Source organism: Psammomys obesus, unplaced genomic scaffold, assembly GCF_907164565.1.
Source record: "Psammomys obesus unplaced genomic scaffold, mPsaObe1.curated_primary_1811, whole genome shotgun sequence".
NCBI classification, from domain to species: domain Eukaryota; kingdom Metazoa; phylum Chordata; class Mammalia; order Rodentia; family Muridae; genus Psammomys; species Psammomys obesus.
In genome coordinates, this window is record NW_026596152.1 from 8432086 (window position 1) to 8459181 (window position 27096).

Consider the following 27096-nt stretch of genomic DNA (forward strand, 5'->3'; position numbering starts at 1 on the left):
GTGTGTGTGTGTGTGTGTGTGTGTGTGTGTGTGTGTGTGTGTGTGTGAATCCAACATACCCAGGCCCCTCTGGCTCTGACAAACATCACGGAACCCATGCTTCCCTGGGAAAAGTACAGCAGAAGGGGTGAGTACACTGGTGGGCATCAGCTACGCTGGCACTGTCTGGTCATCTCAGGTGAGTGTAGGGATAACACTGCATCTACCTGTGTCACCTCATGAGGCCCACTGTGGAGATGCTGAGATGGGTATCCCCAAGGCTCAGCCTCTTCTTTCCCTCTGTATCCCAGGTCATTGTGCAGCGGTCCCTGTCTGCCCGGAACCTGAACCATGCCAAGGCGGGCTCCATTCTAGCCAGCTACCTGAAGATGCTGCCCATGGGCCTGATGATCATGCCAGGCATGATCAGCCGAGCACTGTTCCCAGGTAGGATGGGCTCTGGGTCCACACCTGCAGCAGTGGCAGCAGCAGGGCACCCGGGGCTCTAAGGATTTAGTCTACAGAAGCTACTAGGTGACAAAGGAGGGATCAGCTGTTGCCCAACATGGAAGAGGGAGGAACTGTCCTTACAAACACAAAGGAATCTACAGGGAGGTGGTCCCGCATAAGGTCCAGACAAGGAGAGCTTATAACTGCGTGACCCTGTGAGCGCAAAGGAACATCTCCGTGACCACCCACTACACCTTGTCTACAAACTAGGGTCTGTACCTTCCACCTGGTAGGATGTATCGGACCCTGTAACTCTGGGTGCATGGGAGTTAGGGGAATGTGGAAATGTGTGCTTTTTAAGTTTTGTTTTTTGAGACTCTAGCACTGAGAGTCCACAACCTACTAATAGCCAACCACATGGCCCATGATGGTTCTCCTCTTTCCCATTTGTCTCCCATCTTGTTTCATCTCTGTCTGAAACAAGGGGCTTCCCTGAGCCAGGGACACAATGGCGCAGGACATGGGCATTTGGGGTTCTTGGGGTGATTGCAGAACACCTAGGGATGAGGGACCAGACCTACCTGAGCCTGCCTGTCCACAGGGCGTTGTGCTTGCATCCTTGATGCATCTATATCTTCTCTGCCTGAACCCTGGGCCCACAGGGGGCCACTCAGGGGACCACCAAAGGTTCCTCGGGTTACATGAGGGGCACTCAGCTGCCGTTGAGGTGGGTGGCCTGGTCCATTGGCCATCTGCTCTGAGTGGCGCCTCTGGAGAGGTACTGACCGCTCCCTCACTTCAAAGTACTCATCTGACATGGATGAGGCCACTGAGGGTCGCCGGGGGCCAGGGCCAGAGCTGCCTGAGAGGCTGTCCTGGTCACTGAGGGTCACGTAGTCATCGTCATCATCCTCTTCCCCATCGAGCCCATTGGGGAGTCCTGTCTCCAGGCCATCGGGGTCATCCTGGGTCACAGATAACTGTCGCTGTAGTGGGGCCTGGCTTTGGCTGGTTGTGCTGGATAGTCTGGGGTCCATCCCGTTTGGGGGTGTCTCCTTTTCTGGGGTATCCAAAGCACAACCAATAGTGCTACCATCCTGAGCAAGTACACTTGCCACAGGGACTGTCCGGGGCTTAGGTACAGGGGCCTGTGGTTCGGGGTTCCCCTGGGGGAAGCCATTTTCAGCTGGGACCACACCCTGGGTGTCCCTGGGTGCTGGGGGAGGGCAGGATTCTGGGCACGGACGCAGCCCCTGACTCTGCTTCCACAGCTGGTGCTGGGTGCTGGCGTGAGCTGTGTCACGGATCTTGATGCGGTTCATCTGGTTGGGCTGAGGGTTCCAGATGTTGGGGTCGATGATGTTGATGTAGCCCAGGATGTCACTGCCAGGCTCTGGATCTGGCTCCACCCACGTGGGCAAGTACTCAAACATGTTAGCCCTCTCCAGGTTGAGCAGCCCCGGGTGGACAGGTGGGAGCAGCTCAGAGAGGTCCCCTGGGCGTTCAGCCACTGCAGGGCCCCGCAGCCCCGCAGGCTTGGCAACCTCCTGCTCAGAGGAAGTCTTGGCAATCTCGTCCACACTCTTGGCCTTAACCAGTGCATACTTGGGGTTGACAAGCTTCTTGGCCATGGTGCCTGTGGGTACTAGGGGCACCACAGACGGCAACACAATGGGCTCCGGTTCTGGCTCCTTGTCCATGGGGATGTCCTTGAGGCTGACGCTCTGGGACATGAGGTACAGCTCCTGGAACTGCCGGTCAAACATCTCGACCACCTGCCCAGACAGCACAGAGATCACATTCCGGTCCGTCCTTGCAGCCGACCACGTGAAGCTGCAACACAACAGCAAGACAGGAGGTCAGCACAGGGCACGTGTGCCTCCTTGACCTATGGAGTGTCCCTGGCCCCAGAGGCAGTGGACATCTACAGTGCATACGTACTCCAGCTGGGGTTTATCAGACTGGCCACTGGGCCCTAGGATAAAAACATAGGTGGCACTGGGATGGGGTGCATCTAGGGGGGTCAAACCTGAGTCTGGGAGTCTATGTCTGGCTCTTCTCCAGCAAGCCCTGGGGCTCTACTGGACTCATGAAGACAGCATGATGATGCCCACTGCAGCCTCAGGTACCAAGAACCACCCAGCACTGTCACTGATATTTTTGCTGTGATCGGAGTGACTGGCAAATCTACCCTGCCTTGTGACAGTGCAGGGCTAGCTCTGGCCTTGGAAATGGCTCTTACAGTGACTTCCCAAAGGTCTTGAGCAAATTCACTAGGACCTAGCCCACCCTAGCCCTGGGCCAGTGACTGTGTGGGATAGAACAACAGCCTGCTTGGACAAAAGTCTTCCCTGCCTGCCTCCAGAGACAGTGGGTGGACTCAGACCTGCACATAGCTCAGCAGTTTTGGGAGCAATGAACTGGAATAACCAGCGTGTCACATGCAGGGATTAAGGGCAGAAACGGGCTGGGAACCAGAGGCAGCTCCTCCCCAAGTCCCAGAGGAGAATCACCTGTAGGAGCCACACACAGCCCGATCTCCATCCACAAACATGAACTTCTGGGCCAGGACACCCTTGAACTTGGTGGCTGACCGTGTGAAGAACTCGGTTCCCCCGCTGCTGCGTACCCTGAGATTCTGTGTCGGGAGACAGGGAGGCAGAATTAGACAACTACAGGCATTGATTTCACAGGCAGGGGCAGCAGACTGCCCAGAGCCTGGAGACCGTTTGTAGGGAGTGAGGTGTAAGTGGAGAAGGGTAGTGTATCTGGACTGTGAGGCCAGGCGATGGGGAACGGAACCTGGGCCTTACACTCTCACATCCAGGGTCTTCCAGGAAGACTGCCCACAGGCCTCTCCCATGTCACTGACCCTGCTGAGCACGCTCCTTTGAAGGCACTTAGGGAAAACTCTTTTTCTGGAGATGGGACACAGTCTGGCTCCAGGAATGGTCTCATAAAGAGTCAACCTCAGTCCCTACCACATGGCCTGGCTTAGAGCCAGCTGGGGAAGGCACTCAGAGCCCACAAGAGCTCACAGAGGCCCAGAAAGGAAAGTGTCCTGGCCAAAGAGAAAGTAGAGCCATAAACTGCTGGCCTTCCCTTGGTCCTAAATATATAAAGGGCCTTTCTCGTCAGCGCAGCACCTCCAGAGCCATCCAGGGCCTGGGTGCTACAGGACCCAATGCTGAATACAAGTGACCCAGGAGGCAAGGAAAACCTGACTGAAATCTAGGCATAAGGGACTGCGGAGGCTCCCAAAGCAGAACATGTAGGCACCAAGGGTCCATCTGGCTTTCTCAGCAGGACTTCCTGGCTGCTCCACTCAGTGCCTCCTCTGATGGGAGTCTGGTGGGAATCTCATTCTTGTCAGAGCCTCGGATTCAGATACTGGTTGGTGACACAGTATTTGTCAGACTGAGCTGTGACTTGCCTATCTGTTCCCTCACCCACTCAACGGTCCCGGTTTATTGACTGCCCACATGTTCATTTGTTCACTGACCCCTGCTGCAGCCCTCAGTGGCAGACAAAGATGACAGTGAACAAGGATGCTACTGTGGAGGTGGCAGTGAGGCAGATGAGTCAAAACAACAACTTGGAATGGTCAGAAGCAGAGGAGTGAATGAAGGTAGGGGCTGGGAGGTTCCCAGGAAAGGCTGGTGTAGGAGAGCAAGCACCCCAAGGGAACGATGCAGAGGCTGGGCAGTGGAAGAGCAGGCTGCCTGCGCAGCTGGACGTGACTTCGACCGTGGGCAGGGGGAGCCATGGAGGGTTAGAGAGAGTACAAGCTAGACCTGTATGTCCAAAGCAGTGCTAGGTGGCATGTGGGGAGGATGTACGAATGAATGGGTACACAGGAGGCAGAGAACAGGGAAGTCTGTGACTATAAGGGAGGTGGCCTGAGTGAGTGCCACCCACTGTAGTCTCCCTATTTCTCATACTCCCCTGGTGGCCCAGGGTACTATCCACAGAAGCTGCAGGGGTGGCCCCTGGGTGGGTCCCAACATGATGTCCACCCAACTGTGGGGTGAACAATTGTCTTGTTGTCAGGCCCGGCCTAGAAGGCAGATAAGCTGTTTCCAGGGACAAGCTCACCTGGCCCCGCCTGCCGACAGCCAACTCAGCAGGAAGCTGGCCAGGGTCCAGGACAATTAGCACTCGTGACTTTGTACCTAACACACTGCATGCTCAGGGACCAGAGGTTGGAACAAAGAGCTTAGAAGCCTTCCCTGTCACCTGTGCCAACCACAGCCCAGACCTGTGGCATCCTGTGGTCTCACCATCCAACACTCTGTGTGCTGGGGCCATGTGTCTCACCTAGGCAACCAGCCTGCACACTTCTTTTGCTGGTGTTTGTCTCTACTCACCCCGAGCTTTGTCTTTCTGAAGGGCTCGGAAAGCCATTACCTTCATCTTGGAGCAACTCACCCTTGTGAGAGGCAGGCCTGTGTTATGCCACTGACCTACTGTGTGATGTGAAACAAGCCCTTTCTAGGCTGTAGTTTCCCTTTCTACATAGTGGGGATTGGCACCGAACCCATCGGCTCATCTACCACTAGGGCTGGGCAGCAGGCAGGGGCTTGCATCAGGCCCCCCACCCTCTGCCTCCTGTTCCTGGTAGCCTCACCCAATGGGCCTGGCCCAGATGAGGTAATGTCTCAGGTGTCTGGGCTCGCGTGAGCAGAGGTGGAGGATCCCACAAAGCTGCATTGTCTCAGGTCCTGGGGTGCCCCTAGTTGGGGATGGGCAGGCGGGTGGAGGGTCCTTAGACTCTTTTAGACCTCCATGAGGCACAGTGGAGTTGGGTGGGGCAGGACAGGAAGTGGAGGTGAGTCAGGCTGCTCTGGCCCAAAGTGCTTGTGGAAGACACAGGGCTGGGGTACACTGTGCTGGTCTCCATCAAGCCAGCCTAGGCGTTCTGGAACTCTGGACTATGTGACTCCCTTAGCTGCAGCTTGAGGGCTGAGTGGCCTGCAGGGAGCTGTAGAAGGGATTGAGTTCTCACTGGGGACACACTGGGATACAAACTTGCAGCACATCTGGGATAGGCTGGACTGTCCAGGGAAAGCATAACTGTCAGCCACACTTGTGGCCAGCCTGGAGGACTTAGCAAGAGAGGTGATGAGTCTTAGTCTTTCAACAGGATGTAGCAGATCACACTGCTCACCTCGGCAGGGGTGAAGGCATCAGTCAGCCATGCCTGGATCACAGGAAGTGCAAGGAGATGAGCTGGGGTAGGAGGCAGAACTGTAGCTCACCCAGCACCTCTGACCCTGACTCAAAGACAGACATGATATTCGGTGGGAAGTCAGGCCCTTGTGAGCTGGGACTTAGGCACATGTGCACATGTTCCAGGCTGTGGTGTTATTACTCCTAGCCCTTCCCCTAGGATGACTGACGTGATGGGCTAGGTCACCGTCCGGCTGTATAGACACTGTGATGCTTAATAACAGCCCTGCCTTACCTACTTGATGCCAATAGTACCCTGACTCATGACCAGTGCAGTGAGGTGAGCAGATTCCCCCCCTTCTCACAAGAGAGGACCCCGAAGCCCCGTGCCTCACAACCGTCTGATTACCTGTTGGATGTCCTACCTCCACTGTGACACTGTGGTGAGCCCCTCTGCCCTCAGATACAAGTCCTTGGCATATATCCTTACCTATCAGTGGCCCAGGCCTAACCATAGAAGGAAGGGCATGAGCTTACTTAGGAAAAGATAGGGGCTGGTGCCTAGCCCACCTCCACCCCCCAACCTCCCAACAATCCCAGCTGAAGCATGGCAGGACACAGCTTTGAGCCTCTCCTCCCCTTCTTTGGCCCAGTGGAGACTGGAGAGCTGGCCCAGCCAAGCATCCTCACCATGTGCCTTCCCACGGCTGTCAGTGGTTAGTATTTTCTTGCTTGTCAGCTATGTAGTGAGCTCAAGTGGCTGCTGGTTTTTCCAGTTTGCCTGAACAGGCCAAGGAGCTTTTCGCACTGATGGGTTTTTCACAGCTCTGGCCTGGCTCCCACTGGTTCATGGGTACTTCTCAGCACTAGGGTCACCCCATATATGACCTAGTCACTGCCTGGGAAGGGATAAGGTCAAAGGGATAAGGCCTTTTCAAGGCCCATGGTACTCTTTTCATTGCTCATTTGTAATGTTGGGGATTCTTTTCCTTACTGCTTTTGGGGCCAGCAGACTGTGGTCCCTGAAGCAGCTGAGGCCCACACATTAGAAGAGGCTGTGTACATTAATTCCTTTATGTGGGGACTAGGAACAGGGTCAGCCCTAAGCCTAACATAACTGCTGGCAGGAGAGGATGCCTTCTACCAGACTACTAACTTGGCACTCAGAACAAAGCTGGGGCATGTTAAGAGCATTATCCCTAACCACACAGGGCCAAAGGAACCTCTGTCTCAAGCATGCCCACCACAGTCTCCTGTGCTCTGCACAATAGCTCTAACAGGGGCTGGAGAGATAGCTCAGTGGTTAAGAGTACTGACTGCTCTTCCAGAGGACCCAGGTTCAATTCCCAGCATCCACATGGTCACATGGTGGCTCACAACTATTTGTAACTCTAGTCTGAACAGGTGTCTTGGCTCAGACACCCCCATAAAGCCACAGGCAGAGAGCCACAAACAGGGCCAAGTTCCACTGCTTCTCAAGTCCTGAAATTCAGAAAACCCCAGACTGTGCAGCCACCAAGAATTCTCTACTGAGACAGGCCCTCAGACACTGTGGGGCCAGCTTCTCCAAGCAGCTAGCCTGGGTGAGGGGCCCGAGTATCGACAGGCCCCGGCTCTTGTCTGCCTTTCCTATGAGGGTGATGGGTAGAGTGGCATACATGTTAAGCCTCACCAGTGTGTGTCAAATGCATGGAGTGGGGACTCTCCTGGAGCTCCTGGAGCTGCTGCTGGCCCCCAGGGCAGGCAAGTCCCAAGTCACCTTTTCTGAACTTCTATGCAATGGCTCTTTCTGGCATGAGCTGTCTGCCACCCCAGAACCATTTCCAGGAGCTAATTACATGGCAGGCAGGTGTGAGGCTTGGGGTCACCCTACCTGGAGACCACATGAAGAAGTCCCTGAAAATTAGAGACTGGTAGCACAGCAGAGAACTCACACCCACTTAAAAGGCTCCAGACAAGGGGCCTTGACGAATGCTGACAAATTACAGGTTCCAAGCCCGGCCACTGTCACCAGCCCTGTGTGATGACCATCTGGAATCTGTGTTCCAACCTGGGGCACTTGGCCCTCATTTCTAGTTTATTGGCAGTGACACTTGGCACCTGCTTCTACTGCTTCATCTGCAAAATGGGAATGACAGACTCATCCAATTGTCAGGGGTTTAAGTAAGTTAAACCATGGAAAGTGTGTTGAGCAGTCGCATGCTGTGAAAGCACCAGCTGCTTCTGCAGACTTCTCTATACTCGGGTGTATGTAAGTGCTGTACTTAAAAAAAAAGTGCTGTACTGAGAAAGCCGCCAAATGCTAGGGGTCTTAGCGGAAGAGTTTAGCCATACTGATTTATCTACCTATCAGACCAGTGAAATCCTGGAGCCCAGAGCAGCAGGCAACAAGATCTCAGACAGAGCAATGGGAAGCTGAAGATCCAGGCATTGGCTTTCTCTTATCCAACTCCATTCCAATGTGCCTCCTTGCCCACAAGGATTTATCCTACAACAGCTCAGGCATCTCAAGTCCACTTCAACCCTGGCCTTGGCATAAGGGTGCTTCCTGTGTCTGAGCCAGATCCTACTGCCAGCCTGTGGAACTGACGGCAAACTGGGGCTTAGCCCAGTGAAGGACTTCTTGGGGGTCAGAGCTCCCCAGGTGAGGTTTGAGCTGCCTGTGGATGCAGTGAGCACACACCTGTACCAGAGGTATGCAGACAGACAGGAAACTATGAGGCATGGGTAACACAGTACCTGGCAGGCACTCTGGCACCTGGTTGAAGGCATGAGATCTGTGTTTATCTTATCTGCCTGTTGGAGGTAGTAAATATCTTATCCCTCAGGGCATTCAAGTTGTGTGACCACCTGGCAGAAAGCTCCAGGATGACTGAACTCTTGTTTGGTATAAGGCACTGTCTACGAGGTAATGTTTGTTGACTGGCTGAATGACTCCTGCCCTCCAGCTCCCCAAGCAAAGGAAGACAGCTCACCTTGAGGTGCCCCAGGTGCATTCGGGCCCGCTCGCACATGTGCAAGAAGTACTTGACATTACTCTCGTCCACAATGATGTACACAGCCACCTTCCTCCTGAAGCCAGCATCCAGCAGGTCCTTGAAGATGTCCACGTCAGTGAACATGTCCATGACCACAGCTATCACCTGAGAACAGGAAGACACTGGTGGTTTACAAGCACAGCAAGGAGAGCAGCACCCCTGCGGTTCCCAAGACACAAAAGCCTGTGAAAACCCTAGTTCCAGCAGTCCTCACGGTGGAAGGTGCAGGGAGGAATGCAGACATGCCAGGAGGGTGCAGAAGGTTGGTGAACCATGATCAGGGGTAAGGTCTGTCACAGGTCCATGTGTACAGCTGGTCCTTGGGGCCTCCTTCCTCAACCCGGTTAGGATTCACTGACTGGTGCTGCCACCAGGAAGGTCCAGTGAGCACAGCCAGGGACTCAGCCCCAGGAAGCTGCCACTGATGCCCTCCTGAATCAAATTCAAGACACATGCCCCTTTCTGACTCCTGAAGATGCTGAGGCAAACCAAATGTGGCCACAGTGGGGAAGAGGCCAGCAGATGACATGGCCACCAACTTGGGACCTTCCTTGAGTGCTGGGCTGTTGTGGACTTCAGCAGGACACCCATATGGACCCAACAGCACCCACATCAGCATGTGCTCTTCTTGTCTCTTGCCAACACCTATGCCCATCACAAGTGACTTCCACTCTCCTGAGCCCAAGGGTGAGGCTCCAGGGGTCAAAGTACATCTGTCCACACCTAGTCCGCCCAAGCAACCAATTGCCTCAGTTCCCTGCCAACCAGAGGACTGGTGTAGCACTCACAGTGAGAACCTGCCCCCCCCCCACACACACACAGAATACAGTCACAGACCAGGGATGTTTGAATTCAGATGCCAGCTCCCTACCGTCCCTTCCCTCACACTGGCTAACAGTGCCTAAGGAGCTTTATTGAGAGTGGTCCCACAAGTCCCTGGAGCACTGTGACAGTAGGGCTGGAATCCACCCAGGCCCATCAGGGGCTGAGCTCCTAAGTGTAGCTTAGCATCTTCCTTCAGTGAGATCTGTACACACAGGGTAACATGAGGCCACCTGGAGCCTGCTGGGGACAGGTCTGCACACTCACAGTGAGCTCACCAGGCTAAGCCCCTACAGGCCCATTTGGGCTCCTCCTGAGCCTCTGGCTCCTGCTTATGCCTCCTGCAAATCTGGCACAAAAGTCCAAGCTCCTAAGCAAGAGGAGGAGGCTCTAGACATGCCCTGCAGCAGATTTGCTGTGTGACCCTAAGTTAAACCCTTAAGTAACTCTGGGCTCTTGTTTTCTCATCAGCAAAATAGGCTCTATTCATGAGAAGCAAGCACACTCAGGGCAATGTATATCAAGGACCCCAACCCAAGGGGGTCCCCAGGGATGGGGGTCCCAGGCAGCCTCGCCTCTGACACCCCACTCCACAAGCAGCTAGGTGAAATCCCAGCACACAGCTGGGCAAACTGAGGCTGGTGAAGTCATGAGGAAAGTTGAAACAGAGTCAATACTCCCCACGCCCAGCAGTGTGGGCCCTTGTCTGGCCCTCCTTTAATCCTTGGTCATCAGGGCCTGATGGTGCTAATCTGCTCAGAATGAAGAGAGAAAGGAGGCTGTGCCCTAGGCATCTCTGAGTCTTCAGAGGACAACTACTCATCATCCCTCAGGGGTTGTCTGGTGGCGAGTGGGCACGAGGCTGATACTGGCAGGGTTAAGCTAGAGGACAGTGTCAGCACTGGAAGAGGAAGCACTTTGCATTGCAGAGTGGGGTAGGTGAGGTGAGATGGGGGAGGACCCAAGAACTTCCCACCTAGCATAGGCTCAGCCAAAGACAGATTACTGGGGAATCAAGGAGGCAACAGAAGACACTGAGCCTCTGGGTGGCAGTGTGTGTGCCAGGGGTGGCTGCTCCAGAGGTCTCGCCTGGGAGCTCACAGATTGGAAGCCACTCTTACCCAATGTCCGCTTGGTTAGGCCACTCCTGAGCAGGCGAACAGCTTCACGGACTGCTGTGAAAGAGGCCTGACCTGGCTGGCATACTGCTCCCTGGAGGTTTTCCAGCACGTTGCACCCCGGATCTGTCACGGCTGGTTCCAAGCTGTGGGCACCATGGCAGACTGAGATGTGCTCCAGCAGGACAGGGGACCCAATCCAGAAATCACAGGCTGCCAAGATGGACTTGTTGAGACCTATGCCCCAAGGTAGATCCCTGACATGGTCCCATGGCTGACTCTAGCTCTCTTGAGGTGTTGGATTCTACCCCTATCGCCTAGGCAGGTAAAAGGAAGACTACACAGCTATCACTAATACTGATAAGGAAGGGCTGCCTCGTGCGCCTGGGATCTGAGCTGATGCTGGAAGGGAGGACTACCTAGTGCTCCTGGGATATGAGGTGACGCTGAAAGGGAAGGCTGCCTAGAGCTCCCAGAGTCCAAGATGATGTTGGAAATAAACGTGCTCATGGTGCTCTGGTGTGTGAGGTAGTGCTGGGGGAAGGCTTCCCGCCACTACACAGCCTCACATCTTGGCCTGTCTGTCCATGGTCAGGCCACAAAGGTTCCTTGAGAGCTCTTGGTACATGTTAAGTTATAGTTGTAGATGGGAACTGTGGAAGCAGTCTGTGACAGAGGCTGAAGTAAGCCGGTGCCTGCCTTTCACGCTCCTCCCAGCCTAGGATGTCTGTCATGCTCCTAACATTTCCTCTAGATACTCACAAATGCTGCAACTAGCAGATTCCCCCCCTTCTCACAAGAGAGGACCCCGAAGCCCCGTGCCTCACAACCGTCTGATTACCTATTGGATGTCCTACCTCCACTGTGACACTGTGTGCTCATCAAGGGTGTTCTGACTGGGCAATACTCAGGGATACATATAGTGTGCCCCTGGAGCTACTGTAGCGTTCAAGGCCTGGTACTAGCCACCTCCATCTTACGCCCCTCAGTTTCCACATCTATGAAATGGGGTGGAGGATAAGCTATCGAAGCCTGTCCCTTCTGATGTCCTTGCTGAAACGCCTGCCTTTATGTACCCTAGAGCACTGCTCACAGCCTAGTGGAGCCTATGTGAGCTGGCTGGAGCATCCTGCCATGTCAACAGAGTCTGTGAAAGACAGTTTAGTAGCTGTTCCTCAAAGAGACTGATAGGCTCCAGCCTTGCCAGGTGCTGACACCAGCCCAGGGCTCCCAACACCCACATCAGCTTCTTCTAGGCCTCTTGTGTCTCTCAACTTCACTTAGAGTAAAGCATCTTTGTGGGACAGTAGATGGACAGGTTTCCCCACAAATGCCAGAGAGGAGGGGCAGGTGAGCAACCAGCTGGTCTGAACATACTATTGGGGTACTAGACCAGCCTGTGACACACCTCTCCTGAGAATCCTGACACCACTGGTTCCTTTCCCCAAAACATCCTGCCTTGAGTGTCCCCTGCAGACCGTCTCCAAGGCCATGTGCTTATTCTGCCCATCTCTGGAGAGCTTTCAGAGACCCTCAAGCAATCTGCTGGCATCTAGGGAGCTCACTCATGGGAGGAAACATCCAAGGCTGGAAGAAGTCCCCAAAGGGGCAGCTAAAGCAATAGATGGTCCTCAGACAGGACCATGGAAGGCTCCTGTCTTCCTAGCTAGAGCAGAAGACATTCTGACACATGAGGTCTGGGGAATAGTCTGTAAGAGGACACTGCCTAGGTAGTGGACAAAGAAGTCCTGAACCAATTTTAGGCTTACCTCTGCAAAGGGCCACAATGTAAACAGCCTAGACTCCCTCTTACAAATGGTCGTGTCTGTCAGTGGCAGACAAGTGACACAGATGGCAAGGAAAGCATCTGTATTCCAGAAGTGGTGAAGCAGCTGTGGGCTTGGTGTGAACAGTGGGCCGCTCCTATCCTACAGTTAAGAGTTAAGAGCAAGACTTCACAGTGTTCAGCCGGGGCCTGGTATAGCAGTGACCAGGCTTGTCTGGCATGCTGAGAACCTGGGTTCCATCCACAGCCTACACCCAACTCCCCAAAAGTGTTTGTTTCCAAGAAACTTTACTGCATTCTACAACAAAGCTCTAAAATACTTAAAAGAACAAACATACACCAGCAGCCTATAGCACAAAATCCATTGTTTCTGGTACTCAGTAGAGAATTACTATACAGAAAAAGAAATGGGAAAATAAGACTCACTGACGAGGCAGGGCCAAGTGGCTCACACCTTTAATCGAAGGAGGCAGAGGCAAGAGGATCTCTGTGAGTTCAAGGACAGCCTGGTCTACAGAGTGAGTTCCAGGACAGCCAGGGCTATGCAGAGAGACCCTACCAAAATAAAGAAAGAAAGGTATGGAAAAAGAAAAAAAAAATCATTAAATGAAAATCTGTTCTGGGTTGGCATTAATAGTCAGTTAGATATCATAGAAGAGTAGTAAAGTTGAAGACACGGCAGCAACAAGTATCTAAATGTCACACGGAGAGAAAGAGACTGAAGAAACACAGGAAGCAATCAGCATCCATAGTAATCTATAAGAAATCTGACAGAGGGAAGCTGGAGTCTCAGCTAACTGCAGGGGATGGAGTGAGAGGGATTAGAAACATGGGTGACTAAATAGCCACTAAACTTTACTTCTTCACATAAGAATGGAAGTCCACAGACTCAATGACAAACACAGAAGAGACAGGAGGAAAACCGCCAAAGCACATAGAACCAAATCACCCAAAATCAGCAAATTAGACTCTTTAGAATAGCCAGAAAGAAGTCGGGCCTGGTGGCACATGCCTGTAATCCCAGCACTCCGAGAGGCAGAGGCAGGCAGATCTCTATAAGTTTTAGGCCTGGTCTATAGAGTGAGCCCAGGACAGCCAAAGCTATACAGAGAAACCCTGTCTGGAAAAAACACAAACAAATAAACAAAAACAAGAATAGCCAGAAGGAAAACAGACCATTGCATATGGAAGAACTGAGCCAAGCCGACAATCCCACCAGAGTCAGTGAGAGAGGAGACGGTGAGCAACATCTTTTGAGCATTATGAGGAAACAAACTGTCCACCGAGAAGTAGAGACCTTTCAAAACTGAAGATGAAATAAAGCCTGAGGCACAGAGCTGGCAGGCTGTGCACTGCAGCAGCACCCCGTGTAGGTGAAGAAACTGAGGCTAGGCTGTGCCAACTCCATGGTGGGGCCCAGATTTTTCCCTCTCTCAGTCACAGTACAGAATGGAGACGGAAGATGAGCCTCCTGCCTATCTTGTGTTCTCGTAGTGGGGTAAGGAGTCTCCTCTTGGTGGAGGGGTCTAATCCAAGCCACAGAAAGAACTGCAGGCCACCAACATTCACACAAAGGGAACCAAAGAGTGTCACACTTCCCAGAGATGTAGTCACAGTCCAGGACTGTACACTTCTCCCATGGCAGGACCATGCATCTTTCCTATCTCTGATTCCATGCTACCATCTCCAAGGACCCATCTTATCCTGAAAAAGACCTGCCGCAGCCTGTCCAGCCCTGCCCTGCCCTGCCTTGCCTTCCTGGGTCACTTTTCGACTGACTCCAGCACTCAGTTTCTCTACTTGCTGTGATGGGATGGAGACAGGGTCATTTGCCAAGCCTGAAACCCAGCTGCTGCTTAGGAACATCCTGCCTATTAGAAGGAAGCCTCATTAAAGCCAATTAGAGGATGGCTGCAGCCAGCAAGTCACAGACAAGAAGTCATGCTGCTCACTCCACAAGCCCTGAACAGAGCTCAGGGATGTGGGTGCTGTTCTGAGACTCCCTGCACACCGGGAAGACCAGCCTTCTGTCCCTTCCAGGGGCTCAGCGAAGCTGAAAACAGGGTTGCAGAATCATGGAGGGTGTTGGTGACAGTGAGAGAGTGGCCTATGTGGCTCTTGGTGGATATGAAGATAGAGGGAGTGAGGGAAGAGATCTGGTATTTACTGGACGCAGCTTGGCACCACATACCATGGGACCACATGACACGCTGAGGAACGACTCGTGCTCACTTATGGTCACTTAAATCTCATCTGGACTTTGACAAGCAGGTATCAGTCTTACTGAGGTCAGCCCAGTACAGAAGTGAGGAGCTCTTGGGAGCTGCCAGAGACAAAACAGAACTGGGCTTGGATCTGACTCAGCCTGAGACTGAAGCTCGTCCTTCTCACACCCCACATGGAGAGTACCCTGGAAGGCACCAGCCTGTCTGTGGGCCTGTTCAGTGGTTGTCAGCTATGAACCCTAATAGTGGCCAAGTGGCAGACAGTCTAGGGCCTCTCTCAACCCAAAGGATGACCTTCAGCTTCAGAGTAACCTTTCAAACTAACATGACCATGAGCTCCATGGAACCAGGCCCAAGCACACCAAAGACCCAAAGCTCCACCTCATTCTGTGCTTTGGTCTCTTCTGTGATATAAGCAGGTGGCAGGGCACCCTCCTGGAACAGCAGAAGGGCTCCTTCCGGACGGGGCACATCTCAGCTCTCCATTAAAATGCAGGAGCTCAGCCAGGCACTGTGGCACATGCCTGTAATCCCAGCACTCCAGGAGACAGGTGGATCTCTGTGAGTTCAAGGCCAACAAAGTGAGTCCAGGACAGCCCAGGCTACACAGAGAAACCCCGTCTTGAAAAACCAAAAAGAAAGAAAAAGGAAAAAAAAAAAGATGCAGGAGCTTGCCATGGGTGGGGAGCCTGGAGAAGTCTGGAGCCAACACCTGGGATTATGCTATCTGATGGCTCCCACCCCAGCAGGTGCGGCCTGGCCCAAGGCGGGAGCTGCCACAGCAGGCAGAAAGCAGCTCCTGGCCCACAGGAGCCTCTGTTGGGGGCTTTTGGTGCAGTCATGTGCCTCCGAATGAAAAGGACACATCCTGAGGCGCACGCTGCTGGATGTTGTCTGCAGAGTCGGTATGCTCACAAACTCAGACAGCAACAGCACTACACAGCACTCATGCTGCTACAATACTGTGGGCGGCATGCAGGCCAGGGTTGAGCGAACCTGCAGTGCTGGCCTGCAGCGCTGAGGGATATGCTCCCTAGGGAGACTGGACATAACTCTGGCTCCCCATTCTAGGCCCAGCATGGCCAGCTTTCCTTCACCTCTGGCAGCCTAGTGTCTAGGAGCCCAGGAACCTACAAACATGCTTTCACTGCCCTAAGCTAAGGAGGCAGGGAGCAAGGCCTAATGGGCCCATTATGGAATGTGGTTGTACAGAGCCTGCAGCCCAGATCCTCCAGTTCTCAGTTCTGAGGCTTTGGGCAAGGTGCTCACCCTCTCTGAGCCCCACCAAACCTTGGATTTCTTCTGAGGACAATAGAGGCAACACCTACTTTATGGAGCTATAGCAAGGATTACACAGAGCAAGCAAAGTGCCTTTTCAGCACTTGGCATATAGTTGGTATTTAATAAATGCCTCATTAAGCTGCCTTTATTTTCCTGGAGCCAAGCAGCAGTCAGGACTCCAGAGTGTGAAGGCAGGGATCTAACAAGGAAGATGTGGATGTCAATAGGGCATCATGAGATTTGGTCCACTTTCTTCCCTCTGGGTGGCCCTGGGAGAGAAACACAACTTCTGGGTCTCCATTCATAAGCCCTGGCTGGAAGACATAAATTTGGCCCTAGCTGAGGGCTAGCACCTGACACCTCAGCTTCCTTCTGTGTCCTCCACAGTAACTTGTGGAAAGTATGACACACGATGCCCCTGGGGCTGGTAAGGGGTTAGTCCTTGTCAGGGTAGGCACTGGAAGATCCTCTGACTGAGGCCCAGCCCCACCCAGCCTCACCCTCTGGAAGCCACACTTGCTCTCATCCCTCCCAGGCCAGGCGTGATGCTACAGGCCTCTGGTATGCGGCTGAAGCCCAGGGAAGGTTCCTCCCAGACTAAGGCTGGGGGAGGAGAGGAAGAGGGCAGGCAGGGGCTGCCTCAGAGAACATAAGCTGGTATCTCAGGGCTACACAACCAAGTGTGGGATCCCACCGTTCCGTTCCCTGTCGTAGCTGAGTCTCACATCCAAGCAGCAGGTGGCAGGAACAAAGGGACCCTCCACAGTCCTCAATGCCTGTGTCCACTTCATACACAGAATGGCCAAAGCCTAGCGTGAAGCCAGGGCTGGTCCAATCCCACAGTGGAGGCAGCACAAGGGCCTGCGCCCACACTCCTGTGTCTTCCTAGTCAGATCATAACAGTCTTCAGGGAAGAGAGGATGCAGCAGAATTATCCTGACAGGAACACTGAGGTGGCGTGAGCTGAGTGTGTGCTGTGTCATTTCCTTGCCCTAGGGTCTGTCAGTTGTGCTGACTGCTGGAAGAGTGACTCAGTGCTTGCAGCCATGCTGCAGAAGCCCCCATGGAAAAGGGCTAATCAGCAAAACCCCATCCAACCCTAGGAGGCTGGGGTTCCCCAAGTATTGGCACAAGGTGAAAGGTGAAAAGGGGAGGTGGGCCAGAGGGGCAAGAGGTGACTCATGGTGAGAAATAAGACAGAAGAACTCCTACAGGGAGGAGCAAGGAGGAGGCGGGCAAAGCGCTCTGTCAGCATCCATTGGCGTCTGGGCCTGCCCCAGGAAGCTGGGAGGCAGCAATGAGAAGGTGAAGACTCAGGGCACCTAGGTCAACTGCCCCTCCCAGGTCCTGCTTGTCACTGCCCTGCTACCAGGTACCACACTTCCAGGGTAGGTCCTGGAGTGCAACAGGGCTAAGTGACCTTGGGCAGGACGACTAAGGAGTCTGGCCTCCATTTCTACATGTGAAAAAAGAGGCAGATAAACACTGCCTAAGATTATAAAGTGCTCATACCCCACTGAAGCTATTATTACAGCCTTCCCACGTATTGTGTGGGCCACAAGACGGAGATGGGGGAACAGGAACTCACACAGGTCCACAGGGGAGGGGCCTAGCCCAAGACAGCACAGTGGGGGTGTGAACAAACCTTGATCTCTAGAAGATGGGCATGGCCTCTGTCAGCTCTGAGGCCCCTCTGAGACTCCTTGCTGTGGGGAACAGGCTCTAGGTATAGGAAGCAGAGGGCTATGCCTCTCCGTGACAGGAAGTCTCCCAATGGTGCCACACAGACAGATGTGGCTCACACTGAGATCAGTGTCTTCCTGGCTGCCACCTTAGGAGCCATCAGTAACCTTGGAAGAGTGGGACTGGGTGCATATGAAGAAGCTATAGGCCTGCAGGGAATGGATACATCTCAGCTATGGTCCCAAGGATGTGGACAGGAAACCCTAAGGGTACAACTTGGCCCCAGGCACCCCTATCTGTCCCTATCACGGACTATCCCTATGTCATTCTGTCTGCAGAAGATTAGAGCCTGTGGCTGTTCCCAGGCCAAGTTGGAAAGTGTAAGCTGCCTCCTTCCTGTGAGAACGCTGGTACAGCAGCAAGGCCCCAGCCAGTGCCTTTAGTCCTCCTCTCAAGGGACTAGGCTCTGCCCCAAGTGGGAGTCACCCCAGACCCTTTTGGGGCAACAGATTCCCAACTATTGTCAGGTGCCCAGAGGATTATTCAGTCCTTCCTATTTCCTGCCACCCAATCCTCCATCATCACAATGGCCAGAGATGCAGTTTGTACCTACAGACTAGAAACCCTCAGCTAGTGGCTGTGGACAGAGCCTCCTCCACTCCCCTGGAAACCTGAGCCAAGCCACCTCTCAGCTGCTGACCCACTTCTGGTCTCTGCCCAAGAGCTCCCAGGCCCTGTCAGCCAGGACAGTCCCCACAATGAACATCTGCCCTTGTACACTGACTGCCCCATTGTGGACCCGGACAGTGAAGCGGTCAGACCCAGCTAGAGACGCTCTCACTACCAGCTGAGGCCGGACCTGCTCCAGACATAACACAGCTTGTTGGGCTACCCTCCCTGTCAAATCAGGCACACCTCCACTCACAGCCACAGCCACCCAGTGTTGGATTGTTCATCTGTCTGTGAAAGCAGTGTCCACTGTTTCTCAAGATGTGGGTCAGTGTGTCAGTGTGGAGCAGTCACCCATGGCCAGGGCACTGTACAGCCAGCCCAGTGGGTGCCAGATAAGAGGATCCACACAAGCCTGAGAAGCCTCTAAATGGCAAACTACAACCCAAGTAGACACCCTCACCTCTTCAACAGGTGGCACCCAGCTCATCCAGACACCCTGGCCTGGACAGCAGCTGCCACTGCAGCGCTCAGAAAAGGACTTAGAGAAACTTAGCAGCTACTGCCAGCCACTCAGCACGGCTAGGAAGCAGGCAGATTTTCTCAGCGCTCCAGACCAGCCTCCATGCCTCTCCCCTGACTCCTGTCAGCAAACTCATGTATGTGTGTGCAAGCCTCTTGCCAGCAAGGCAAGAGAGAATGGGTGAGGAAAGCTCAGATTCCTCCCACACAGCTCATGCGTTGCCTTCGGGACGCTCAGAACCACTCCAGTAGGGCACAGAAGCCCTTTGACCCAGGAAGCCCGGTGCCACCTGCTAGAAGGGGTGGGCATTTGGCTGCTGCCTGCAAAAGGAGGCAACGAAGAGGTCAGAGGTCCCGCGGCCGTCTGGGTCCCCACGCATGTTGGGTGAATGGGGTCCCGCCACGGCGCCTCACCTTCTGAGCCTGGCTGACCATCTTGCGCACCACCTCCTTAATGTGCGGCTGCCCGTCAATGGGCGGCTGCATGTAGACGCTGGCCCGGGTCACACCTCGATAGGCGATGGTGTCAGGCCAGCCCAGGTCCAGCTGCGGGATGGAGCGGTCCGACTTCTGGGGCCAGTACTCCAGCGAGGGCAGCGGCTCGGCCGTGGCCGGGGGCCCGCCCGCCGCGCTGGCCTCCTCGCTGGCATCGGCGCCTCCGTTGTCCTGGAGCTCGGGGCGGCGGCCCGAGCCCCGCGGGTCCTCAGAGCCGGGGTCGTACACCTCGATGGCCGCCACGATACGCGAGAGCTCCAGCTCCGACAGAAAGTCGCGGATGTTCTCGCGCTTCAGCACCTCGTAGAAGGCGTCGCGACCCCGGGCCACCAGGGCCTCCAGGGCCAGCCGCTGCTCCTCGCTGTAGAAGAACTCGGGCTTCGACTCGCTGGAACGCCAGTTCACGTGGTTGTCGTCCAGACACTGCACCTGGGAGAAGGCCATGGCGGCCCTCGCTACGGGGACGCGGCCCGACGGCCACCGCGCTCTCGGGCTCCGGGGCCTCGGCGCCTCTGCGAAGCGCACCTGAGGGAACCAGCAGAAGACCGCGGTCCGGGTCAGAGGGCGGGAGGGGGCGGGGCGGAGGAGAGGGGCGTGGCAGTGTGGGCGGGGCGGAGGGAGCCGGAGCGGTCCAGGGCCGCGGTTCGCCACTGCGCTTGGGAACCGCCTGGGGTTCGCGGAGCCCTGGGAATAAGCTGGGGCTGCCAGGGAACTCGTCCCAGCCTGGAGTAGGAGTCGGGACGCAAACCCGGGTCGAGCTCGCAAACCCGGAGGCCTGCCCGGAGGAGGGACTTGCTTACCTGGCAGGTGGCGCCGTGCAGGTCGGACGACCTGGGGAAGTACGGGCGTTGGTGGTGGCAGCCGGCTAGACCGCCGGTGACTAAAGGCGATCCCGCCCTCTCCTGGGGTCACGTGTGGCCTCGGGGGCGGGGCCGGAAGCTGATTCATCTCTCACCGACGGTGTAAGGCTGGACAGTTTGCTGCCTCGGGCCGCACGGACGCCTTCCCCCGCGATTTTGGTCCAGCCCTAACCCAGTTCTGACTCGCAGGTGGGATGCTCAGCTGTCCAGTTGTAGACGGAAGCTTGGGTCGTGGGCTGAGGCCCGCGTCCACCCGCAGCTGCTTCCACAATCTCCGTGTGCACAGTACAGTCCCAGATAAGTCCGGAACACTGAGGCCTGCTGAGATCACACCTGTCACGACCTTGTGCACACCCCATGCCTGAGCCCTGCCTGCGGCAGAGAAGGGTGAAGAGGATCAAGCTGTGCTCAGACTCAGCTCTTGGCTAGGTGTCCCCCAGTGATGGAGAGCATGCTCTCCCCATCTGAGGGCAGTGTGTCAGGTGCAGGTTGGCAAAGCCTGTTAGGCCCTGCAGACAAACGGCTCCTCCCTGAAGCTTGTTGCTCCGGGGCACTAAGCCAGTCCTGCCGTCTTTTCAGCCTACCCTACCAGTTCTGGGCCAACATGGAGCTGGTCTGAGTCTTAGGGGACCCTTCCTTTACTGAGGACTGGCTTATGGCATCCTTGTACCCCTCCAGACACGTTGTCACTGCCCATTTTTTCCTGTGAGGCCTCCTTACCCTGCATCCACTGCCTCCCAGGCCTAGTTAGCACCCTTGGGATCCTCAGCATTGGTCCCCAGGCCCAAGCCCTTCACCCCCAACCTTTGGCCCTCATCCACATCGGGCCTTACACCATGTCAACACTGTGGTTCCATACCTGCTCCTGCTTGGCACCCTTCCCCACCACCGCCCACCCACCTTGCCCCAACACCTGAACCACCCCCCTCACCTCCCATATGCCAAGGAGCAGAGAAGGGCAGTGGTGGCCTTCAGTTTGTCCTCTTGTTCTCCCACTGCAGAGTTCCTGGCTTCGTTAAGGAACCTGGCCCTCTGGCTGGACACCCACTCTTGGTCAAGCCACAAGTTGTAAAAAGTGAACAGGAAGCTGTTAGTACCTTTGGCAGCACTATGTCATCTGATATGACTGTCTTGGCCAGAAAGCTCTTTGGTGCAATGCACAGAGCTGCATCTGATCTCACCAGTATCTGGGTGTGTTTTTGTGTGCTGGGGTGATGGTGGTGGTGGTATATAGCCTTGTCAAATGTATAGATTTATGTAACAACTATTACCGTCAAGATGTGCACACTTGTAATCCCAGGACTTGGAATGCTGGGGCAGGGGGATTACAGGATTGCATGTTTGAGGCCAACTAGGAATAGCAGAATTGTGACACTGTGGAGACTTTTCTCATTAGAACTAAAACAACCAGGTTCCTGCCCCAACTCTGGCTGCTATTTTCAACTGGTCCTGTGGAAATGGCAATGTCATTAGCAAACTTCCAGAGTGCAGTCTAGAACCCTGGGCCATCTTCTAGCCTTACCAACAATGTGAATGTCTTCCATCCAGCCAACACACGCATTTGCATACCTATATGGGATCTGTGCAGCCTTGGCTGTCCTGGACTCGATCTGTAGACCAGGCTGGCCTCAAACTCACAGAGATCTGCCTGCCTCTGCCTCCCCTAGTGCTGGGATTACAGGCATGACCCACCATGCCAGCTAAATTAAATGTCTTTTTTTTTTTTTAATGTGCTCTATCTACATGTACACCCACCTGCCAAGAGAGGTCATCAGATCACATTATAGATGGTTGTGAGCCACCATGTGGTTGCTGGGAATTGAGCTCAGGACCTCTGGAAGGGCAGACAGCGCTCTTAGCCGCTGAGCCATCTCTCTGGCCCTGTATAGGATCTTATTGTGATTACTTCTTTATTTTGCAGTGCCAGGGATGGAGCCTAGCCTTTCATGTAGCAGGCAAGCACTCTCTCCTCAGTAGTCTTATTGGCCTATGAACTGTACTCTTGATGGCTTTTGTTGTTGTCTCAGCGGGGGTTTCCACTGCTCTGGTGAAACACCAGGACAAATAGCATGGGAACGAAAAGGGCTTGTTTTATACAGTAACAGTCCATTCTCCAGGAAAGTCAGGGCAGGAACTCAAGGCAAGAACCTGGGAGCAGGAACGAAGCAGAGGCCACGGAAGAGTGCTGTGGGCTGTCTTGCTCTCCGTGGTTTTCTCAGCTGTGCTCTTACAGAACACAAACCCACCAGCCCAGGGCTGGCCTCACCACTCCTGAATCAATCACTACTTAAGAAAATGCCCTGCAGGCTTGTCTACAGCCTGATCTTATGGAGAGACATTTTCCTCTTCTCACATGATTCCAGCTTGTGTCAAGTTGACATAAAACTAGCCAGGACTGTCATTGATCATCTTAGGCGTTTGTGTGCCTTCTGTGTGTGCTCTTCAGTGAGGTTCTGTTTGTAACTTCGCCCATTTCTTTTTCTTTCTTTTTTTTTTTTAAGATTTATTTATTTATTATGTGTTCAGTGTTCTGTCTGCATGTACACCTGCAGGCCAGAAGAGGATACCAGATTTCATTATAGATGGTTGTGAGCCTCCATGTGGTTGCTGGGAACTGAACTCAGGACCTTTGGAAGAGCAGCCAGTGCTCTTAACCTCTGAGTCATCTCTCCAGCCTGCTTTGCCCATTTCTTAATGGCTTCCTTTCTGTTGCTGAGTTTCTAGCACCCTTTGTTCTCCATGTGGAGGGTGCATGGTTGCTCCCAGTCTGTGCATGTCTCCTCATCCTCTTTATAGATATCACGTTGAGCCAAGGATGTGCACTTTGATGGTGCCACTTCATCAGTTTTTACTAGTCACAGATCATGCTTTCCGTGCAGTGTCAAAGAACTTTTGATCTAGGCCTCAAAAGTTTGATCACTTGTTAATATCTCACATTAAAATCTGTGACCAGTTCTAAGCTAAGTTTACAGAAGGTTTGATAGTTGAGGTTAAGTTTTTTTGTCCTATATGGGAGGAAACAGCCTTCAAGACATTAAAGGATCACTCAGCATCATACAGCAAGGGTCTGGGGAAACCCGCTCTCAGCTGGGGCCAGTCTGCCTTTTCCCAGCACCTACTGGCCAGACAGCATCAGCATTGGGGCTGGTTCCCCAGATAGGCTGGGATGTGCCTGGTGGGAAGCAGTGAGGGTCTTGGTTACTGTTTAAGATGCTGAGTACATCCGGCAGCTCCCCTAGGAGAAGGTCCTTTCGTCTGTCAAAAAAGTTGGGCAGCATTTGCCATATGATGGCTGTGCTAGGCATGACTGAAAACCAGGATTCTCCCAGGGACCCCTTCACATTATGTGATGGGGAGCAGGCTAACAGAAGTTGTAAGGTTATTAGTGCTGAGGAGGATATTGCTACCAGACCTGGAGAAGCCAAACATCTGTGAGCTCAGAAGAATGAGTTTGGGTTCCTTGGGTGTCTGGGGAGAGAAAGGTTACAACAGATGCAGAGGCTCAGAGATGCCACGAACACCTGGGTGCCGCCTGCTTTGGGGAATGAAGGTGGTCCAGGGGTCATGGTTTGGCACAGTCCCAGCCTAGTGAGCCCCTGTGGAGTATGGGGGCAGCTCCCAGGATGTTGATCAGGATAGGCCATAGGCAGACTGGTAGATGGAAGGGTCAGTGGGGATATGACATCCTGTGCCCAGGAACCAAGCTGGACTTGGCCATGGGGAAGAGGATTGTGGGGGTAGTAGTTCCAGGCTCTGGTATGGCACCTTGCAGGATGGACAGGTACCCTGGTAAAGCCAGAACCTAGCAAGAGCCCCCTGACTACAGAAGCCAGAACCCTTGCTGGCTCCAACTGCCCCAGAGCTGGCTGTCTTGGTGATCTGTCTGCCTGGGCTGCTGTCTAGCCCAGCTTTCCAGAGGCAGACAGAGCTCATGTGAGGAGTCTGGGTCAGGTGCAGTAAACTTGGGGGAATCTCCTCACCTGGCTTTAAGAGTCATTATGTGCTAGGATGCTGTCCCTTCCTCCCAGAAGGGTTGGGTCCTCCAGTGGCAGAACCGGCAGAGCTGGGCCAGGATGCAAATATGAGTCCCAGGCCCCTGAGGTTTCAGGAGCCTTCCACAGAGTTCCAGGCTCTGTTCTGGGTCTGTCGGTGTATCTCAGGCAACTATATCTTCTTCAGTGCTATAAAACTCCCTGGGTTAGGAGGCAGGAGAAAGTGCCAGAATTGCGAGGGGCTCTTCCTGAGAACCTTTCTCCCTTCTCTTCCTCAGTCTTTCCTCCTTCCTCCCTCCTCTCGCTTACTCATCCTTTCATTCAGCAAAAGTTCAGACTGTCTCCTCTGGGCCCAGCCCTAGGCTGGGCGATGCCTGGAATTTGGGATGATTCAAACTGGTGTCTGCCCTTGGGGTGCTCTAGGGCATGGAAGAAGGTGGCATAGTAAACAAACAACAGGAACTAATCCTGGGCCTCAGGAGCTCTGGGCAGATGGACAGGTGGGGGCAGTCAGGAGCCTCAGAGGAGCAGGAGGTAAACAAAGATGGCTGTGGGTGTTCATAGGACAGTGGCCACACAGGGAGGAGGGCCTGTGTCTGCAGAGGTATGGAGGCATTCAGCGCAGGGTGTGCGCAGAGAAGCACAAGCAGGTAAGATGGTCCTGGAGCTGGGGTGCGGGACAGAGGTTATGGGTGACAAGCTGCTGAGTGGGCATGGTGCAGGCCTCTGCTCTCCTGCTTCTCTTTCCCATCTTAAGGAGAGTGGCTGAGCTGGCATTGGGTGGGCGGGCATAGAGGGGACAAACCCCTGCACAGGGTCATAGGCACAACATAATATCAGTAACCCCTGGCTTGGAGTTGAGAATAGCAATCAATATGAAGGCTAGCGAGAAGGGCATCAGCAGAGAGAACAACCAGGGACGAGAGCCCCAGGAACTAACTCTGGGAAACTGAGGCAAGGAGTCAGAGGGCTACCAAGCCAGCCGCTCAGGCTAGTCTGGCACGTGTGTGTGTGTGTGTGTGTGTGTGTGTGTGTGTGTGTGTGTGTGTATGCAACGCGCACAGGCATTATTTCTCACAGATGACGTGGGCTGTGTGGTACCATCCGAGTGTCTGCGGGCCTGTGGGGCTGAGATTGGCTGTTCCAACATTGCCTACCCGAAGCTGGTCATGGAGCTGATGCCCATAGGTGAGTCCCCATGTCACAGACAGGTGAAAGGTTCTGGTGAGTGAGGGTTGGATCCTGTATGGAGTCCCTGTGCCATCCAGCTGGCCAGCCAGAAGTGACCATAAGTAAAAACCCAGGCGTCCCACGTATCAGCTCTTTCTTCTTCCCCAGGCTGCTTGGCTGGGCTCATCTTCATTTAAAGATGGGGAACCTAGGGATAGAGGGATGGTTTGATGGTTAAGAAGAGCACTTGCTACTCTTGTGGAGGATCTGGGGGTTTGGTTTCCAATACCCATATGGAGGCTCACCTGTAACTCCAGCTCCAGTGGATCTGACCCTCTCTACTGGCCTCTGAGGGCCCCTGCACATGCATGTGATACACATAAACCCATAAGAGAAAATATACACACACATAAAATCAATCAATCAATCAATCTTTTAAAAAAAGAGATAAGTGAGGTGTGACCTTGCAAGGTCACAAGCATGTCAGCTGCCACAGACCCGACCATGCATATTACCTCTGGAGAAAGGCTACCTACTGCCTTGCCTTGACCGTTTTATCATTACCTTCTCATATGGGGAAACTGAGGCCCAGGATGACACACACAAACTGAAGTCCACTGCTTATTCCTTTGAGATCAGGAGTCCAGGAACCTCAGCACCCATATTTACAAGAATGAGCTCCCAAAGACTACTGTTGCCAGTACGAAGAGCCATGGGGCAAGGTTAGGCTTTCCCGGTGGTTCTTGTGGTAGCCCTGCTAATGTGGTATTGGGTGGTGAGTTCCCAGCCAAGGAGGTTTGCAAGCAGAGGCAATGGTGTGGGGCTGGAGGAAGCCTCACCGTAAGCCTGGCTCTCTGAGCCCTACAGTCTTGCCTCGTCTGGATGCTGAGGCGCCTCCCTGCCCATAGGGCCAACCCCAGATGTGGGTACACATACCTGGGAATAGACCTTGGCTCTGCTATGTGCCAATGGAGTTATTTGGCACACATCCCTTCTCTCCTTGGAGCCCGATGTCCTCATGTATAAATTGGGGATAATGAGTCTACCCATCCTGAGAGCTGTTGCCAGGATTAAGCCTAATGACACAGGGATACTGCCTGGCACAGGGCCTGGCCACACTGTGGACTCCCACCCCAGGCTGTGCCTCCCAGACTGAGCCAAGGACTCAGCCTTGCACTGGCACACACTTGTTGGGCCTCCAGCCTTTCCTAGGCCTTGAACTCCCTGCCTAAGAAATGGGTGCAATAAGCACCAACCCACCTCCCAAACACCAAGGAGGGTAGAGAAATGTTTGGGGGAACCATGTCTTAACCCACTTTCCTTTGTGCGCCATCCTAGTCAGCCTGAGTAGGGAACCGAGCAGGTCACGGGATGCCTAGAGGTCACACTGTAGAAGTGAGGTCAGGCTGTATCACCACCCTTTCTAGGAGTGGAAGGTAGAAGCAAGAAGTCTGTGTGCTGTAGAGGAGGGACACACAGAAGGTGATCAGCCTGAGCATCACAGCCCTTTGGGCCCTTTGTAGCCCCTAACGCCCCAAAACACTGCCTTGCCAGGCTGGGGACCCTTCACACACAGGAAATAGGGTGGATTTCTCACGCCTTCACCTCCACCAAGGCTCTTTCCCAGAGACAAGAAGGGATCCACCAAGCCTGCTGAGACTTGCTCTGTACAGGAAGTGGGGTCACAGGGAGCTCCGGAGAGTAGGCCACTGTCTGCCAGGTGTGACCTACCTGCCAAGGGTCCCTTCTTCTCCCATGCCCCACTATTCTACCTCTGTCCCTGAGGCTGTCTTGGGCTCCCCACTTTCTGGCATATGGATCCTCCTCCCTCCAGGGA

At 54.1% G+C, this 27096-nt stretch overlaps 2 protein-coding genes across 5 annotated transcripts in view; one reads left to right on the forward strand and one right to left on the reverse strand.

The window, feature by feature from the left end:
• Window positions 1-20096, reverse strand: part of Fam83g (family with sequence similarity 83 member G) — a 25229-nt gene extending 5133 nt beyond the window's left edge. The window contains exons 1-5 of the mRNA XM_055594323.1: window positions 20038-20096; window positions 19157-19762; window positions 8574-8741; window positions 2943-3067; window positions 1011-2262 (exon numbers count right to left, since the gene is read on the reverse strand). Coding sequence (XP_055450298.1) covers window positions 1011-2262; window positions 2943-3067; window positions 8574-8741; window positions 19157-19681 — 2070 coding nt within the window. The 5' untranslated portion in view covers window positions 19682-19762; window positions 20038-20096. The remainder of the gene's footprint in view (window positions 1-1010; window positions 2263-2942; window positions 3068-8573; window positions 8742-19156; window positions 19763-20037) is intronic.
• The window catches only part of Slc5a10 (solute carrier family 5 member 10), a 46142-nt gene that overhangs the window by 15688 nt on the left and 3358 nt on the right, over window positions 1-27096 (forward strand). For 2 of the 4 annotated variants that reach the window (XM_055594325.1, XM_055594326.1), the window contains 2 exons: window positions 291-426; window positions 25170-25277. In XM_055594325.1, coding sequence (XP_055450300.1) covers window positions 291-426; window positions 25170-25277 — 244 coding nt within the window. Of the gene's footprint in view, window positions 1-290; window positions 427-11487; window positions 11499-14768; window positions 14790-25153; window positions 25278-27096 lie in introns of all 4 variants that reach the window. The other 2 variants (XM_055594324.1, XM_055594327.1) reach the window with 2 other exon arrangements.